Raw genomic sequence first — 16352 nt, 5'->3', positions numbered from 1 at the left:
GCTTAAAAGAAGGCGAAGGTGACAAGTCGTCTCTTTTAATTTATTGTCTTTCTATCACACTGACAGTGAAGGGGTGTGTCGTGGCTTCCGGAAACAGCTGGAGTCAGTAGTGTGGGAAAGATTATGCAGCACAGTTTTCAATTAGGATCAGGAGCCAGCAGCCCACTTGAACAAAATATAGAGCAGCCCCTCGGGCATTTGCCCGAACGGACAGATTGCCCATTCAGGCCTGGGCACATGGATAATTAGCTGCATAGACTTTGAGCATTAAACAGTTATTTAGTAAAGTCATTTGACCGTTAGTTGCCCTTAAAGAGGAAATATTGTGAAAATGAAAATCTAATATAAGCTTCAGCATACTGAAAAAAAAACTTTCTAAATGCAATCAATTAAATATTCTGTACTGTTTCTGAAATAATCAAGTGTATGTTCACTGTCCCTCTCTCAGCATCTGTTTCTCTTCATTCTGTCTTCATGCAGGAGTTGGGTGTCAGATAATCTTTGACAGTTAGATCCAATATATCTTATAGGGGGGCTCCTGCTGCCTAGAAGATATATTAGGGCTCGCTCTATTAAAATCACCAGACATCATGTCTCTCTACATGCAGGATTTGTGCAAAATGCAGTTATTTTTTTTTTTTTTTAGATTTTGTTTGTACTGGAATCAGTTATTTGAGTGAGCTCTAATACATCTGATAGGAAAGGGAGCCCCCCTATAAAATATCTAACTGTCAATGACTATCTGACACCCAACTGCTGCAAGAAGACAGAATGAAGAGAAACAGATGCTGAGAGAGGGATAGTGAAGATAAATTTGATTATTTCAGAAACTATGCAGAATATTAATTGATTGCATTTAGAAAGTTTCTTATTTCAGTATGTTGAAGAAGCTTATATAAAATGTTTATTTTTGCGATAGTTTCCCTTTAAGGCAAGTGCATGTGCAAATATTCCAGTTAGCATCACATGTGGATGTTTCTCTTAGAACTGCATAAAATCATTTGAAACATTGGAGAACGTTCCCTAGCTTCCATGGTACATTCTTAGTGTTCTTTCTCCCTGATGTAGGTAAATGGAGTTGGTGCAAAGCACCTGCCCGTTGCAAGAAGGATTACGATATATGCATTTATTGAAACCACGTAACTACTATATTCCAGTTCTACCAAATAGTTTGAAAGATCTAACAACAAGGCAGGAATGACATTTACTACTTTACTGTCCCTGAAACTTTGTGCAAACATAGCAAATGGAACTGCTTGTCCTATTCCCCTTTGTCCCAAAATCAATATTGTCTTTTCTTTACACAAATACTTGCTAAACATTCAAATATTGCGATCCCGTATTTGTACATGGTCTGACATATTACACTGTGCTATACAATAAGTGCATCTCATATTTTTCTGCATTCTGCTCTTCAGTGGACCTTAAAGTGTGGTTCACCTTCAAACAACTAGTTGTTTTCAGATAGATCACCAGAAATAGCGACTTTTTCCAAATACTTTCTATTTTCTATGTGTGACCATTTTTCTAACATTGAAATGTAAAGTGTAATTTTCCACCTTCTGATGCAGCCCTGGGAGGGGGGGGGTCGCCGACCCTGTAAACTGTTCTAAATTGATACATTTAGTTGATACATTTCTTCTCTTTGTCCCTGCTGAGCAGAATCTCCAGGTTTCATTACAGGCAGCTGTTGGAATTAATACAATAGTTGCTAATACTCCAGAGATGCTCCTGAGAAATGTATCAACTAAATGTTGCAAAATTGTAACAGTTTAGAGTCTGCACCTGAATTACTGAGCTGCCAGACTCAAACACCAGAGACACGAACATTCAACTTTAAACTTAGATTTTAGAAAAACAGTAAAAAATAAATTATGGAAAGTAATTGAAAAAAGTCTTTATTTCTGGGGAACAATCTGAAAACTACTGAACTGAATAAGTGTTTGGAAGGTGAACAACCCCTTTAATGAAGAATGTCAGGACAATGGGAATAACCATCAGTGTTATAATCAAGTGTAAGCGTTTTTCAGAAACTGTCATGGGCACCTTTATAGGGAAGCATACCCAGAACCAAGATATGACCCAGATAGAGATTTCATGCCAAAAATAGCCAACCTCTTAAAGTTTACCCCCTCCCCCTGCCTTTTTTAATCCTTTAAATGGCAATCAACAGAAAATCTACAAAGCTGACATGAAAGTACAATTGTGTCAGCATCACAGATCCTACATTCCTTGGTTTCTGTTTGGTCTGTGCCAGAAGCACAGAAGAGAAGCAGAGGGGCACCAGGAGGTATTGGAGCCCCATGAGGTCCTATTCATATAAAATTTAAATAAATATTGGCAAAACTGGTTGAACTTGTGGGCCTGAAAAATAATCTGCTGTGGGGCCCAGTAATATCTTGTTACTCCATTGTAAAAAAGGGGTCTCCATGAAGTAGAATATTAACTCACCACATCAAGGAAGTGGCCCAGGTGCACCGCCCTGAGCCCTCAGCATAGGGAGTGGACAACCGTGAATAAATCTGGAGCAGGCACTCAAATAAAGGCAATCTTCCATCAAATTGTTGAAATAAAGTAAAAGAGATTTATTGTGTCCTCTGCCTTACGTGTTTCGTGTTACAAACACTTAATCATAGGCCTATGATTACGTGTTTGTAACACGAAATGCGTAAGGCAAAGGACACAATAAATCTCTTTTACTTCATTTCAACAATTTTATGGAAGATTGCCTTTATTTAAGCGCCTAAGCCACTGGTCTGTGCCAGGCTGTATATTGTTGGGTAACAAGCGTACCAATTGCTGGTTACATCTGTTGCAACTGTTCCTTTTACACAGTGTCCTTTAGTTATGAGCTTTGAGCAGGTCCATCCTATGATGGAATAGATCCTGAGTGCACAAAGACCCCCCCCCCCCCACAGGCCCCATAAATAGTTATTGTCTATGACACTTTACAGAGGCCCCTCTTGCCTTTGACAGAATCTACAGATTGCCAGTCTGGACCTAGCCTTGAACAAAATTAAGGGAGAAGTGTGCATGCATACCAAACTGTTTTAATGGAATGACAAAATAATATAGTGTTGCTCTGCACTGGTAAACCTGGTATGTTTGCTTCAGATACATAACTACAGTTTATATAATCAGGCTGATATATAGCCATGGGGGGCAGCCTTTCAAAGCTGAAAAAGTAGAAAAGGCACAGGATACACAGCAGATTTCAAATAAGCTCTGTTGTACACAATAGGATTCTTCAGAACTTATTTGTTATCTACTGTGCTTGAATGGTTGCCCCCACAGCTGCACAGTAGCTTGTTTATATAAACTATAGTAGAGTTTTTGAATGAAACACACCACTTTTACCAGTACAGGGCAACACTACATTAAATTGTCATTCCTTTAAAACGTTTTCATTTTTTGGTGTTACTGTTCCTTTAAGTAAAAGTTAAAGTGATACTGTCATGGGAAAATCAGTTAATAGTGCTGCTTCAGCAGAATTCTGCACTGCAATCCAATTCTCAAAAGAGCAAACAGATTTTTTTATATTTAATTTTGAAATCTGACATGGGGCTAGACATATTGTCAGTTTCCCAGCTGCCCCCAGTCATGTGACTTGTGCCTGCACTTTAGGAAGGAACTACTTTCTGTGAGGCTGTAATCTCTCCTACTCAATGGAACTGGGGGGGGGGAGGGGTGATATCACTTCAACTTGCAGTACAGCAGTAAAGAGTGACTGAAGTTTATCAGAGCACAAGTCACATGACTGGGGGCAGCTGGGAAACTGGCAATATGTTTAGCACCTGACAAGCAGTATTTGTGTCCATTTTTGTGTGATGCATCACTACTGATGTTAATTAGTTCCTGCTTTGAGTTCGTCCCACAGAACTAGAGTGGAATCAGCAAAGGCATTATAGTCCAGTACTCTTAGTACAAGTCAATTGCGTTCATGGACCCACTTAGTAGGGTAACCCTGGAATCACTGTATGGTCCAGCAGCAGTTCCAGGGCTTCTTTGTATTCATGTGACTAATTCATCATGACAGGCCGCAAAAGTTGCCAGAACCACTTATGGATGCAGTCATTTTTGTGAATAGTGTCAAAATGTACTTAAAGGGGTTATTCACTTTTATATTAACTTTTAGTATGGTGTAGAGAGTGATATTCTAAGACAATTTGCAATTGGTTTAATTTTTTTATTATATGTGGTTTTTAAGTTATTTAGCTTTTTATTTAGCATCTCACCAGTTTGCTATTTCAGCAGTCTGGTTGCTAATGTCCAAATTTCCCTTATGCAAGCATGCATTTATTTGAATAAAGACTGAAATATAAATAGAAGAGGTTCTAAATAGAAAGATTAGTAATAAAAAGTAGCAATAACAATATATATGAAGCCTTCCAGAACATTTGTTTTTAGATGGGGTCAGTGACCCCTGTGTGAAAGCTGGAAAGATTCAGAAGACCAATTGAAAAGTTGCTTAGAATTATCCATTCTATAATATACATAAACGTATTCTGCATCCAAAATAGTGCTTTGCACTTTTTTTTAACGATGCTTACAGACATATCCTACACCTGCAAAACTCAAGCAGTCTCAAGCATTCCCAATAGATCCTATACCTGGTTGAGAAAATGGCAGAATACAATCTGCAGGGGTGACTGAGAGACGTAACATAGGGCAGATTCAATTATAACAATTTTTTGAGGGACAGTTTTGAAAGGGATTGCAAGGGGCTAATGTCTTTTCCTGCCTGAACACTTGATTGCACAAGTATGCTTCTTATCAAATACACACAAGTTGTAGACTGTGTAAACCTACTATAGCCACTCAGGTGTTCAAACATTACCAAATATAGGGTAGTTACATTGTGTATGACATCACAATGGAATCTCTTTGTTTACTATGCTATATAAGTTGTAGTACTACCCATAATAAACTGAACTTGTTTTGCAACACACAAGCCTACAGTGTCGTTCATTGCAAGTTCCCTGATCAGCACGCTTGGAGAGATGATATCAGATGGTTTACCGTTGCATCAAGTATAAGACGAGCCGGCTCGCAGCTGCAAGGACAGTGCAGGGATAGCACAGTGGAGTTTAGTGGCCCTAACAGTTTTCTGGTGTCAGAAGTGGAACGGCTGGAAATCCAGAGGTAAGTAGAATCACTGTCTGAACTGACGGTGTTTTCTCTTACCTTTGGCTCTTTCCGATTGTCCGATTCTTTAGTTTAAATAAGTGTCTCATGTATGGTTGAGACTGTCTCATGTATGGTTGAGACAAGGGCATGATTACCAGTTTAAATAAGTGTCTCATGTATGGTTGAGACTGTCTCATGTATGGTTGAGACAAGGGCATGATTTGCAGCTAAAGTGTCTCATGTATGGTTGAGACTGTCTCATGTATGGTTGAGACTGGTTATAGAGATCCCATGGTAGTATAGTAAAATAGGGATACTCAGGTTGTGCACGGAGACCATTTCTTACTGACTGATTCATCTTTCCATGCGTATTATTGTCTTGTCTTGTCTGTGTATTTGTGTTTTAAAATATATCTGTGAACAGCTGCAGCGTTAAGAGTGATCACGAGTTGCTAAACGGGTATTGTTGGGACCTTGATCTCAGTTCAGCCCTGGCTTCTCTGTTTCGTTGCAATCGTACATGACACGTTCTTTGATAAGAATTTAAGGTATTGATATATTTGTTTTTTTATTGAATTCAATAGTCCACATAATTGATTAACCAATATTTCTGTTGACTCTATTTCACTTCTCTTCCTTCGGCCTATTCTTATCCCATTATACACCGTAGACGTATAAACTCTGCGTGTTCAGAGTTCGAGGCTATTTTTCCTGCAAAAAGTTTAGATTTATGTCCAGGCAATAGGTGAATAAACCTGGAACAGAGAGTCAGCCTATAATATAAGAACAAATAAACAGTTCTCGTTAGGAAAACTGTGAGTTACATTTAATCATTACACCACCAATTAGTCTATCCTATACCTTCTTTTTCTCTTTTTGATACTTACTAATCTTATTTGTAGACTGTTCTTGTCTTGAATCAAGATGGGTGGTAAGACTTCAAAAAAATGTACCACCGCCCCTCCTTAATGAGACTTGCAAACAGTATGTGTATAGATGTAGTCCTACTGGAGGATTTTATGTTGACCCCTGGGTAGATAATCTTGCAGGTTGGTGTGAACATTTAGAGCTAGACAATCCTTTTCCACGTGATGGAGCTAATGATTTATATTATATGAATATAGTTTATCAAATGTGTGTTCAGAAGAAAGAAGGTGACCCTAAATGGGATTATACATATATGACACCGGGTGGGAAAATTGGCTTAAGATTGCCCCAGGTTGGTACTCTACACCTTCCCTCCCTAAGAACTACAATCCATGAAAAATTGGTGTTTTAAAACTATTCAACAACACAATTCACAATGCTCTACAACCTGTGATCAAACTGTTAATACTACCCCACCCCCTTACATGGCTATCTACCCTAATTTGACACATAAACCAGACACCATGGAGGATAACGAGATTTGCATTGCTGTAGCTTCTGCTCCTATAGTACCCCAAGCTGCCCCTATAGCACCAGTCCAAGCAGCCCCATTGGTTCAACAACCAATGCCTGTCCCTGCCCCACCCCGTATGATTGAAGCTGCAGCCTACCCATTGCCGGCCTTCCCCCAATCTGGCTTAGATACAGTAGATACTGATAAAAATCGAGATACCCCAAATGCCCTAATTAGAAAAAGATATGGGGATAACCAGGTTCTACATAGGGCTGCCCTGAAGGTTGTACCCCACTTTTCCCTGTCATCTCATCTTCATTCAGTGCAGACCCATACATTGTATTAAACGTTGCAGGAGTGGATTTATTATTCCTAGTGGACACGGGAGCCACCACCTCCTGCATTAATACAAAATATTATGAGGGAGACAGACACGGATCGATACCTTCAGTTGGGATTAACGTGGTACTAACTCCCACCTTCCAAACACCACCTTTACCTATTGTATGCCCAGGCTCTACCCGTACCATTTCACACCCATTTACACTCATCCCTGGGTGCCCCGAAAATCTGTAAGCCAGAGATCTATTCCACAAGTTAGGATTTCAATCCATCAGAATTTCCCCGGATGGGGGCCTTTCTGCAGATATTTTTGTTTCCGAAACTAACTCTATTTTTCTAAATTCTAACGACCTTTTTACTAACCCTTCCGTCTGTATGGGCTAATGACAAATTTGATGTGGGCTTTGTTGACTGTACACCTTACAAAGCACTACTTAAACCACACTCACATCCAGTATACATAAAACAGTACCCTCCATCACAGGAAAAGTTAGATGGTATCCGTTTGTTAATACAGATATTCCTTAATCAGGATATCCTCACTAGTGTTGTGTCTCCTTACAATACTCTCATCAATCCAGTTCCTAAGAAGAACAACGAATTTCGATTTGTACAAGATTTAAGAGCTATTAATTCACTAATTATACCAATTGCACCTATTGTGCCAGACATTACAGTTCTTCTTACCTCCATTCCGTGTGATGCTTTGGTGTTCACGGTTTTGGATTTATCCAATACATTTTTTTATGGTTCCAGTAGACCCTGAGACACAGTTACTTTTGGCTTTTACTTTTGAGGTGTTCCAACTTACCTGGAAACACCTCCCCCAAGGCCTAGTGGATTCACCAGCGGCTTACTCCCTGGTGCTCCAGCATACCCTTAAGTCATGGGCCCCCGGCCATGGTTCTGTCCTGCTTCAATTTGTTGATGATTTATTGTTGTGTAGTCCAAGCCAGGAAGCTAACCACCATGATACCACCTCACTGCTGCAACATCTGGCAGCAGAGGGTCATAAGGTTGCTAAACATAAAGCTCAGATGGGGGCTGAGACTGTTGAATATTTGGGATTCATTCTTTCCCACGGCCAGAGACAAATAAACCCAAAGAGAGTACAAGCACTAACTAAGATAAAAAAACCTGAAACTCCAAAGGAAATGCTGTCCTTCCTTGGCATCGTCAATTATTGCCATCAATGGATACCGAACTGTTCTTACTTTGACAATATCTTAAGACAATGTACTAAAAAGGATGCACCACCTTACGTACAATGGACTGAACAAATGACTAATGCTTTTCATTCTCTCCTACAGACATTGGTTACAGCACCTGCGCTTGGTTTACCTAATTATGTTAAACCTTTTCATTTATATGTCAAGGACACCTGTAAAACCATGGCTGCGGTCTGTGCTCAAGAATCTGGGGGAAGTTTTCGTCCTGTGGCCTATTTTTCCAAAGTAATGCCGCTTCCGGTACAGGGGATGCCGGCGTGTCTCAGAGCTTTAGCAGCTAGTGCTATGGCTGTTGAACTGTCACAGTCTGTCACAATAGGCCACAATACTATTTTGCACACCTCACATCAGGTTACACACCTATTGAAGAACATTACCACCCAACACATGACCTCCCAAAGATTAAGTGGCTATGAAGTTATTCTATTAGGTACTGCAAATTTACAGATCAAATACGCAATCAACACTCAAGGGCCTGCTGCCATACTGCATGCTCTATTACATCTGTCTGACCCTACTAATGCTTTTATACTCGATCCTCATGACTGTGTTGAATCTATCCACTACTCTACCTCACCTCGACTCGATCTAACTGACACTCCTTTGTCACATGCTACTAACGTTTTTGTTGATGGTTCCTGCTCCAGGCCTTCCGATGACACCTACAAAGCAGCATATTCAGTTGTCCAACTCCCTAATATTGTACTCGAGACTAAGTCTATCCCTGTTAATTCTGCACAAGCAGCAGAACTTATAGCACTCACCAGGGCCTGTCACTTGTTTGCCAACCGCCCCGTTAATATATTCAGTGACAGTAGATACGCTTTTGGGGTAGTTCATGATTTTGGCAAAATTTGGCAACAAAGAGGTTATGTTACTGCAGATGGGAAATCCATCGCACACCCTGCCCTCATTCATAATCTTTTACAGGCCATCCAACTTCCTTCCGAAATTGCAATTATCCATTGCAGGGCACATACCAACAGAACTGACGAGATTTCCCTCGGTAATGCCCTAGCAGACCAGGTTGCCAAAACTACTGCATCCTCTGCCACTCCCACTGTCATCCCCATGTTTCTCCACACACCTCCGAGTTGTCCAGACAGTCAAATTCTACAGTATTTGCAAACATTTGCCACTCAGACTGACCTGCATTTTTGGGAACAGCAAAATCTTACCCTTGACCAGTTTGGTCTTTATTCCATCCAAGGCAAAGTGGGTATCCCCGAAAACAGTCTACCCCTACTTATCTCTCAAGCTCACGGCATTGGACATAGGAGTTCTAAGCTCACTTTGGCTGAAATGCAAAAACATTTCATCGCAAAGAACCTTGAGACAGCATTGTTCTACCTTTGTTAAAACTTGCCTCACCTGTCTTAGGGCCAACACCTTAGGAACACACAAAGTACACCAAAATTTGCCTCCCCCAATTGCACCTTTTTCTCACTGGCAAGTTGATTTTACTCATATTCCTAAGATTGGCAAACTACAGGAATATTTGCTCGTTTTTACCGACCATTTCTCTCGCTGGGTAGAAGCTTTCCCTTGCCGTCACGAAGACGCCAAAACCGTTGTTAAGTTCCTAGTTAATGACATCATACCCCGATTTGGTTGTCCGCAAAAAAAAATTAATTCCGATAATGGCCCAGCTTTTGTTAGTAAGGTCCTCCAGCTTCTAATTTCCACCTTACAAATCACATGGAAGTTTCACATTCCTTACCATCCAAAGAGTGCCGGTGTTGTTGAGCGAATGAATCGCACCATAAAGGATAAGCTCACCAAAGCCACATCTGCCACATGGACTAATTGGAAGTCCTTTTTACCTGCAGTACTAGCTGAAATACGCATGACACCACATTCAGTTACTAAATTATCTCCTTTTGAAATTGTCATGGGACGCCCATTTCCCACTCCCTGGGTCAAAGGCTCCTTAGTCATCCAACACACTGATCTTAATTTAATTCAGGAGGAGTATGTACGTAATCTTATTACTACATTGAATGGCATCTATGGTGATGTTTCTTTGTCTTTTCCTTTGCCCCCCCAGGAGCCGACCCATCCATTTCGCCCAGGTGATCCTGTTGTGGTTCGACAGCTCCATCGCTATCGAAAAGGGGGATTCCCATTTGGCCCACGAGTCACAGTGATTGCCATCACACGGAGAGCAGTCCTCACCGATGCCAGCGACCATTGGATCCACGCTTCACGAGTGAAACTCGCGCCAACACTTCCAACGCCAGAACTGAGTAAAGCTGACAACACGGAACATGACACCACCACCAAATCCGTCACAGAAGGACCCGAAGATGACGTCTCAGGACCTCACACCCCTACCACCGATGATGATGAGGAAGTCCACAAAATATGCACTATGGTGCATAATTGGCACTTTCCTTTTTCTATTTTTCCCGATTATGATAATCCTTAACTGCATATGTTACCCAAACCCTCACAGCCCTTTGGGATCAGTTTGTTACCAGTTTTTCAAGAGCAATACAACACTCCATCGCCATGAACGATCAAACCCCATCGCCACCTTAGGAGGTCAGTCTACTAATGAATGATAAGTTGCAATTAAACAAAGTGATGGCACTACCACCTTCTGGTATAACTCCATTGGCAAAAAGCTCAGATCGGTGTCACCTTATTGATTGTCTTAATTTTTGTTTCATTTCTTTTCTGCTGTATAATTCCCTATATCAGGAAATTAACTTCATCTTTAATTACTTCTTCTGAGGGCTTGCAACTTAAGCTTATTCATGCTGCTCGCGTATAGTCACTTATGTGACTAAAAGGGGGATTGAAAGGGATTGCAAGGGGCTAATGTCTTTTCCTGCCTGAACACTTGATTGCACAAGTATGCTTCTTATCAAATACACACAAGTTGTAGACTGTGTAAACCTACTATAGCCACTCAGGTGTTCAAACATTACCAAATATAGGGTAGTTACATTGTGTATGACATCACAATGGAATCTCTTTGTTTACTATGCTATATAAGTTGTAGTACTACCCATAATAAACTGAACTTGTTTTGCAACACACAAGCCTACAGTGTCGTTCATTGCAAGTTCCCTGATCAGCACGCTTGGAGAGATGATATCAGATGGTTTACCGTTGCATCAAGCATAAGACGAGCCGGCTCGCAGCTGCAAGGACAGTGCAGGGATAGCACAGTGGAGTTTAGTGGCCCTAACAGTTTTATAGAAGAGCTTTATCGAGTTCATATATTTAGTTTCATTTTGCTTTAAAACTAAATGTTGAAAAAGCTGGAGCCGTATTAGAACGTTTACCTTAAAAATGGTGTATATACATATTACATGAATTAAATGAACACAGTACACAAATGTTTTTCTTCAATCGTTTATTAATCTATCTCATTCTATTGACAGATATTGCTCTGTTACTTATTCCCTTAGAACCTATCAGGGGCGTTACTACAGAGGAAGCAGACCCTGCAGCTGCAGGGGGGACCAGGAGGTATAGGGGCCCATGAGGCCCAAATCAAAAGCAATTTCATCATATACTGGTAAAACAGAACAACCTCTGTATATGTTGGGGGCCCTAAAAGGTATTTGCTGTGGTGCCCAGTAACTTCTAGTTATGCCACTGGTTTTCTTCAACTGTTTATTAATCTATCTCATTCTACTGACAGATATTGCGCTGTTAATTATTCCCTTAGAAGTTAGAACATATAGCCAGGGTCGCCATCAGGGGGGCCCCCCTTGACAGCACTAACGCTGGAGTTTGTAGGAAGCTACAGGAGAGCGGCTGGCTATTGATTTGCCCTCCCTCAGATGTTGCGCTCACTCCTACTCACTAACTCTCATCCGCAGCGTGGGGGGATCATATCTTCTAAATTGGTGGGTTTTGCCTGTGCCCCAACAGCTCTGGGCTCGTCACTGATAATGCTGCCAGTTTTACTTGACTTGCATAAATTACATTCCAAGTTTCTGGTAAATGAAAGGGGCAGTGATGGTTTTTGCGCATTTGAAATTCCTGACCCTAAGCACATATTTGTTATTTAGGAGAGGTAGTGCTGTTTACTGCATATTCAGTAAGGAGCAGTGACATAGATCTGCACAGTGGTGTAGTGGAGATGGTGCCTATAGTAACAGTGGGTTAATACTCTCTGGGAAGGGAGTGTGACTGTGGGATAGCAGGTATAGTAGGGAGAGATGGTGCCTATAGTATCAGTGGGATAGTCTCTGGGAAGGGAGTGTGCCTGTGAGATAGCAGGTATAGTAGGGATAGATGGTGCCTATAGTAGCAGTGGGGATAATAGTCTCAGGGAAGGAACTGTGGCTGTGGGATAGCAGGTATAGTAGGGAGAGATGGTGCCTATAGTAGCAGTGGGATAATAGTCTCTGGGAAGGGACTGTGCTTGTGGCACAGCAGGTAAAGTAGGGAGAGGTGGTGCCTATAGTAGCAGTGGGAGAATAGTCTGTGGGAAGGGAATGTGACTGTGGGATAGCTGGTATAGTAGGGAGAGATGGTGCCTATAGTAACAGTGGGATAATAGTCTCTGGGAAGGGAGTGTGACTGTGAGATAGCAGGTATAGTAGGGATAGATGGTGCCTATAGTAGCAGTGGGGATAATAGTCTCAGGGAAGGAACTGTGGCTGTGGGATAGCAGTAGGGAGAGATGGTGCCTATAGTAACAGTGGGTTAATCCTCTCTGGGAAGGGAGTGTGACTGTGGGATAGCAGGTATAGTAGGGAGAGATGGTGCCTATAGTAACAGTGGGATAATAGTCTCTGGGAAGGGAGCGTGACTGTGAGATAGCAGGTATAGTAGGGATAGATGGTGCCTATAGTAGCAGTGGGGATAATAGTCTCAGGGAAGGAACTGTGGCTGTGGGATAGCAGTAGGGAGAGATGGTGCCTATAGTAACAGTGGGTTAATCCTCTCTGGGAAGGGAGTGTGACTGTGGGATAGCAGGTATAGTAGGGAGAGATGGTGCCTATAGTAACAGTGGGATAATAGTCTCTGGGAAGGGAGCGTGACTGTGAGATAGCAGGTATAGTAGGGATAGATGGTGCCTATAGTAGCAGTGGGGATAATAGTCTCAGGGAAGGAACTGTGGCTGTGGGATAGCAGTAGGGAGAGATGGTGCCTATAGTAACAGTCAGGGTCGGACTGGGGGGACCGGGGCCCACCGGGACTGCTGGTCCAGGGCCCCCGCCCCCCTACTGCGCGCATGCGCGAGCGCACTTCTCGGCGCGCAAGCGCCGATACGCATGCACAAGCGCCGATGCGCATGCACAAGCGGTGATGCGATGCACATCGCCGAAAACTTTTTAAAATTTTTTTATACTATTAGAGGGGGTCTGGCCCGGCGGGGGCCCACGAGGGTCGGGGCCCACCGGGTTTTTTCCCGGTGTCCCGCCGGGCCAGTCCGACACTGGTAACAGTGGGTTAATGCTCTCTGGGAATGGAGTTTTACTGTGGGATAGCAGGTATAGTAGGGAGAGATGGTGTCTATAGTAACAGTGGGATAATAGTCTCTGGAAGGGAGTGTGACTGTGGGATAGCAGGTATCAGTGTCGGACTGGCCCACCGGGACACCGGGAAAAATCCCGGTGGGCCCCAGTCCTTGTGGGCCTCCACGACCACATGCTGTCACTGTCCGTACTTTTGTGAGCTGCTCTCCGTTTTTTGTGTTCGCATTGTGCGCTCCCCCACCCGCTGTACCTAGTGGGTCCCGCTCCGCTGCTGCTCCACTACTCCTCTGCGCATGTTTTAGCTGTGCTGATGATGTCACTGGCTGGCGTCCCGTACGTGGGGGAGTCAGAGAGAGACTGAGAACAGCTGACAACGATAACTTCCGCCTGAAAGATTCCAGCACTCTGTCATGTCCTGTAAAGTTTGTTAACAGCAGTGGTGGGGAAAGAACGATAAGGGACGGGTTTCTTCACAAAATAAATATTAGAGAGGAGAGAGTGAGGAAAGCAGGACGCAAAATAGATATTTCTGAGCGATCGGCAGTCTGCCCTTGGTGCCCTGTAATAGGAAACTTTACCACAGCTGCGACTGTGTTCTGGGTTAAGTTGTGCGGGAGTTGTAAATCCCAACTTTCTTATCCAGGCACACAGTTTAACTCTGCAGTTCACGGAGCACACAATCTCTGATGTAGTGATGTGTTCTATGGGGGGGGGGGCAGACTGTCCAGCACTCAGGAATGTATGTGTTATGCTTTCTCTCCCACCCTCCCCTCTACAAAATCTTCCTATTGTGAAGAAATAGTTATGCTCTCTCCTCTCCACTGTGTGTTAACAGCAGAGCCGGGCCAACCCGGCCAGGCGCCCCAGGCAACCTGGCCGGGCACGGCGCCGGCTTAGTGTGCGCCAGCGTGCATGCGCAAAAATACGCACCAGCGCGCATGCGCGAAACTACGTGCCAGCGCGAAACTATGCGCATGCGCGCAAGCGCATTTAAAACAGAAATTACTGACGCCAGTCAGGGAGACACAGGACCGGACACGGGGTAGGCGACAGAGCAGGTACGTGCCTGGCGCCCCCTCAGCTTTGCGCCCTAGGCACGTGCCTACTCTGCCTACCCCTAGTTCCGGCCCTGGTTAACAGACTCCCTGTCTCCAAAATAGACTAGCAAAAAATAGGGGAGAGGAAGGCTGAAAAGGAATATGAAAAGAATACAGGTAGAGCAGAGAATTGAGGAATGGGAGGAGGGGAAAATAGTAAAAAGTTATGCATCATGTCATAAGGAAAGAAGAAACCAGAAAAAAACAAAAGGGGCAAGAGGAGCAATATAGAAAAGTGTCATGGAGATATCATTGGTAAAGAGAAAAGGAACAGATATTAAACAGAAGGGGTTTTACAAAAAGGGAGAGGAAAATCAAACTAGAGGGCTCAAGAGTGGAGGAGAGAGAAGCAGAATGAAGTAAGAGGCAAGAGAGGAAAATATGAAAGTACAAGAGCAGAAATACCAGAAGAAGAAAAATGCAAATGGATAGTGAGAAGAAGAGAAAATATTAAAATAAGATGTATTGGGACAACAAAAATGAGTATGTGAGTACAGTGTTGTGCATTTTATTTACAGTTATGCTGTTTTTGGTCTTGGGCCTCTGCTTCAGCTTGTGTTGGGCCTGCAAATATCCTGCCTTGCGTTTGGTTAATTTATACATAAAGTTCTGTGGTTATCCTATTTTGTTTTCTAGGGAATTGATACATAAATGCTTTCATGGCTTTTATTCTACCAAATGTTCTGGGTGGATTATAATTTAAATTGGTATTTACCTTGTATGCATCCTAGCCAGCATGTTTCATTGCCCTGACTATATATAGATTGCTAGTGCCAGAACCCACTGCCCCTCACTGTTGTTAAAGTGCAAGTGTCACTGCCTCTCCCTGTGTAGAATGTGTTTGGTGTGCCTGAATTTAGTGCCTTTGACTAAATCATGTGCTGGAAATGTTTTGCCTCACTTTATACTGTGAGGATGCTATGCCATTGTGCTCACCCTATAATTTAATTTTGGTTCATATATAACCTCTACCTCAACTCTGCTTCCAGATCTTAACCTGTGACTCCCACTCTGGTGTTAAACGACTGCTGCCATCAGCTATGTCTGTCATTAAATACAAGGTGCCACACTGTATATGTCATGAAATAGTATGTGGCCATGATGTGTCTGTCATGAAATTGAAATGCTCAGGGCCGGATTTGATAGGCAGGCGCCCCTAGACCATGTGGTCCTAGCACCCGCCCTCACTACCTCCCCCCGCACAAGGAGCACGGAGCACTGGGGAGCTGTGTGTCTCCAGTGCTCCAGAGAAAGCGGCTGGAGCGGCATGCTGCCCCCAATACCTTGCCGCCCTAGGTCCGGGCCTTGGTGGCCTCTCCACAAATCTAGGCCTGGAAATGCTTTGAAGTCACACAGGTGTGTTGGTGGGTGTGCCAATATCTAGTAGAATAAAGTCAAAGGCAACTGGACTTTTAGTGGCTTCTTCAGTACAACTGAGTGGTAGGGAATCTCCTTTCATTTAAACCAGTACGGGGAGTACAGTCACAGAGACCCAATCAAAATGGTTCCATTGAACTTCAGTAAATTGTTGGCAGATTCTTAGCAACATTTCAATTGGTCTTCATTTTTTTGTATAGTTTTCAAACTGTTTAATTAATTTAATATTCTTTTTTTTTATAATAAAAATGTTTATTTTGACATTTATTTGGGGGCGCTATTTTGTATTGGGTGGGCCCTTGAAATTAGGTTTCCTGGTGGGCCATAGGCTCCCCAGTCCGACACTGGCAGGTAT

The 16352-nt window shown here is 42.8% G+C and overlaps 1 protein-coding gene across 1 annotated transcript; it reads left to right on the top strand.

The window, feature by feature from the left end:
• Nucleotides 1-4689: 4689 nt before the first annotated feature.
• On the top strand, nucleotides 4690-9789 carry LOC121395090. The gene is made up of 2 exons (XM_041567667.1): nucleotides 4690-5675; nucleotides 8161-9789. The coding sequence occupies exon 2, from the start codon at nucleotides 8242-8244 to the stop codon at nucleotides 9436-9438; it is 1197 nt and encodes a 398-aa protein (XP_041423601.1). The 5' UTR covers nucleotides 4690-5675; nucleotides 8161-8241; the 3' UTR covers nucleotides 9439-9789.
• Nucleotides 9790-16352: the final 6563 nt, after the last annotated feature.

Source organism: Xenopus laevis, chromosome 1L (genome assembly GCF_017654675.1).
Source record: "Xenopus laevis strain J_2021 chromosome 1L, Xenopus_laevis_v10.1, whole genome shotgun sequence".
Taxonomy (NCBI): Eukaryota; Metazoa; Chordata; class Amphibia; order Anura; family Pipidae; genus Xenopus; species Xenopus laevis.
Note: the sequence above shows the minus strand (reverse complement) of the source record. Positions and strands in the feature narration are given on the sequence as shown.

Bases quoted from the DNA above. Each gene is read 5' to 3' on its own strand.
- LOC121395090 (XM_041567667.1), top strand. From the start codon at position 8,242: ATGGCTGCGGTCTGTGCTCAAGAATCTGGGGGAAGTTTTCGTCCTGTG.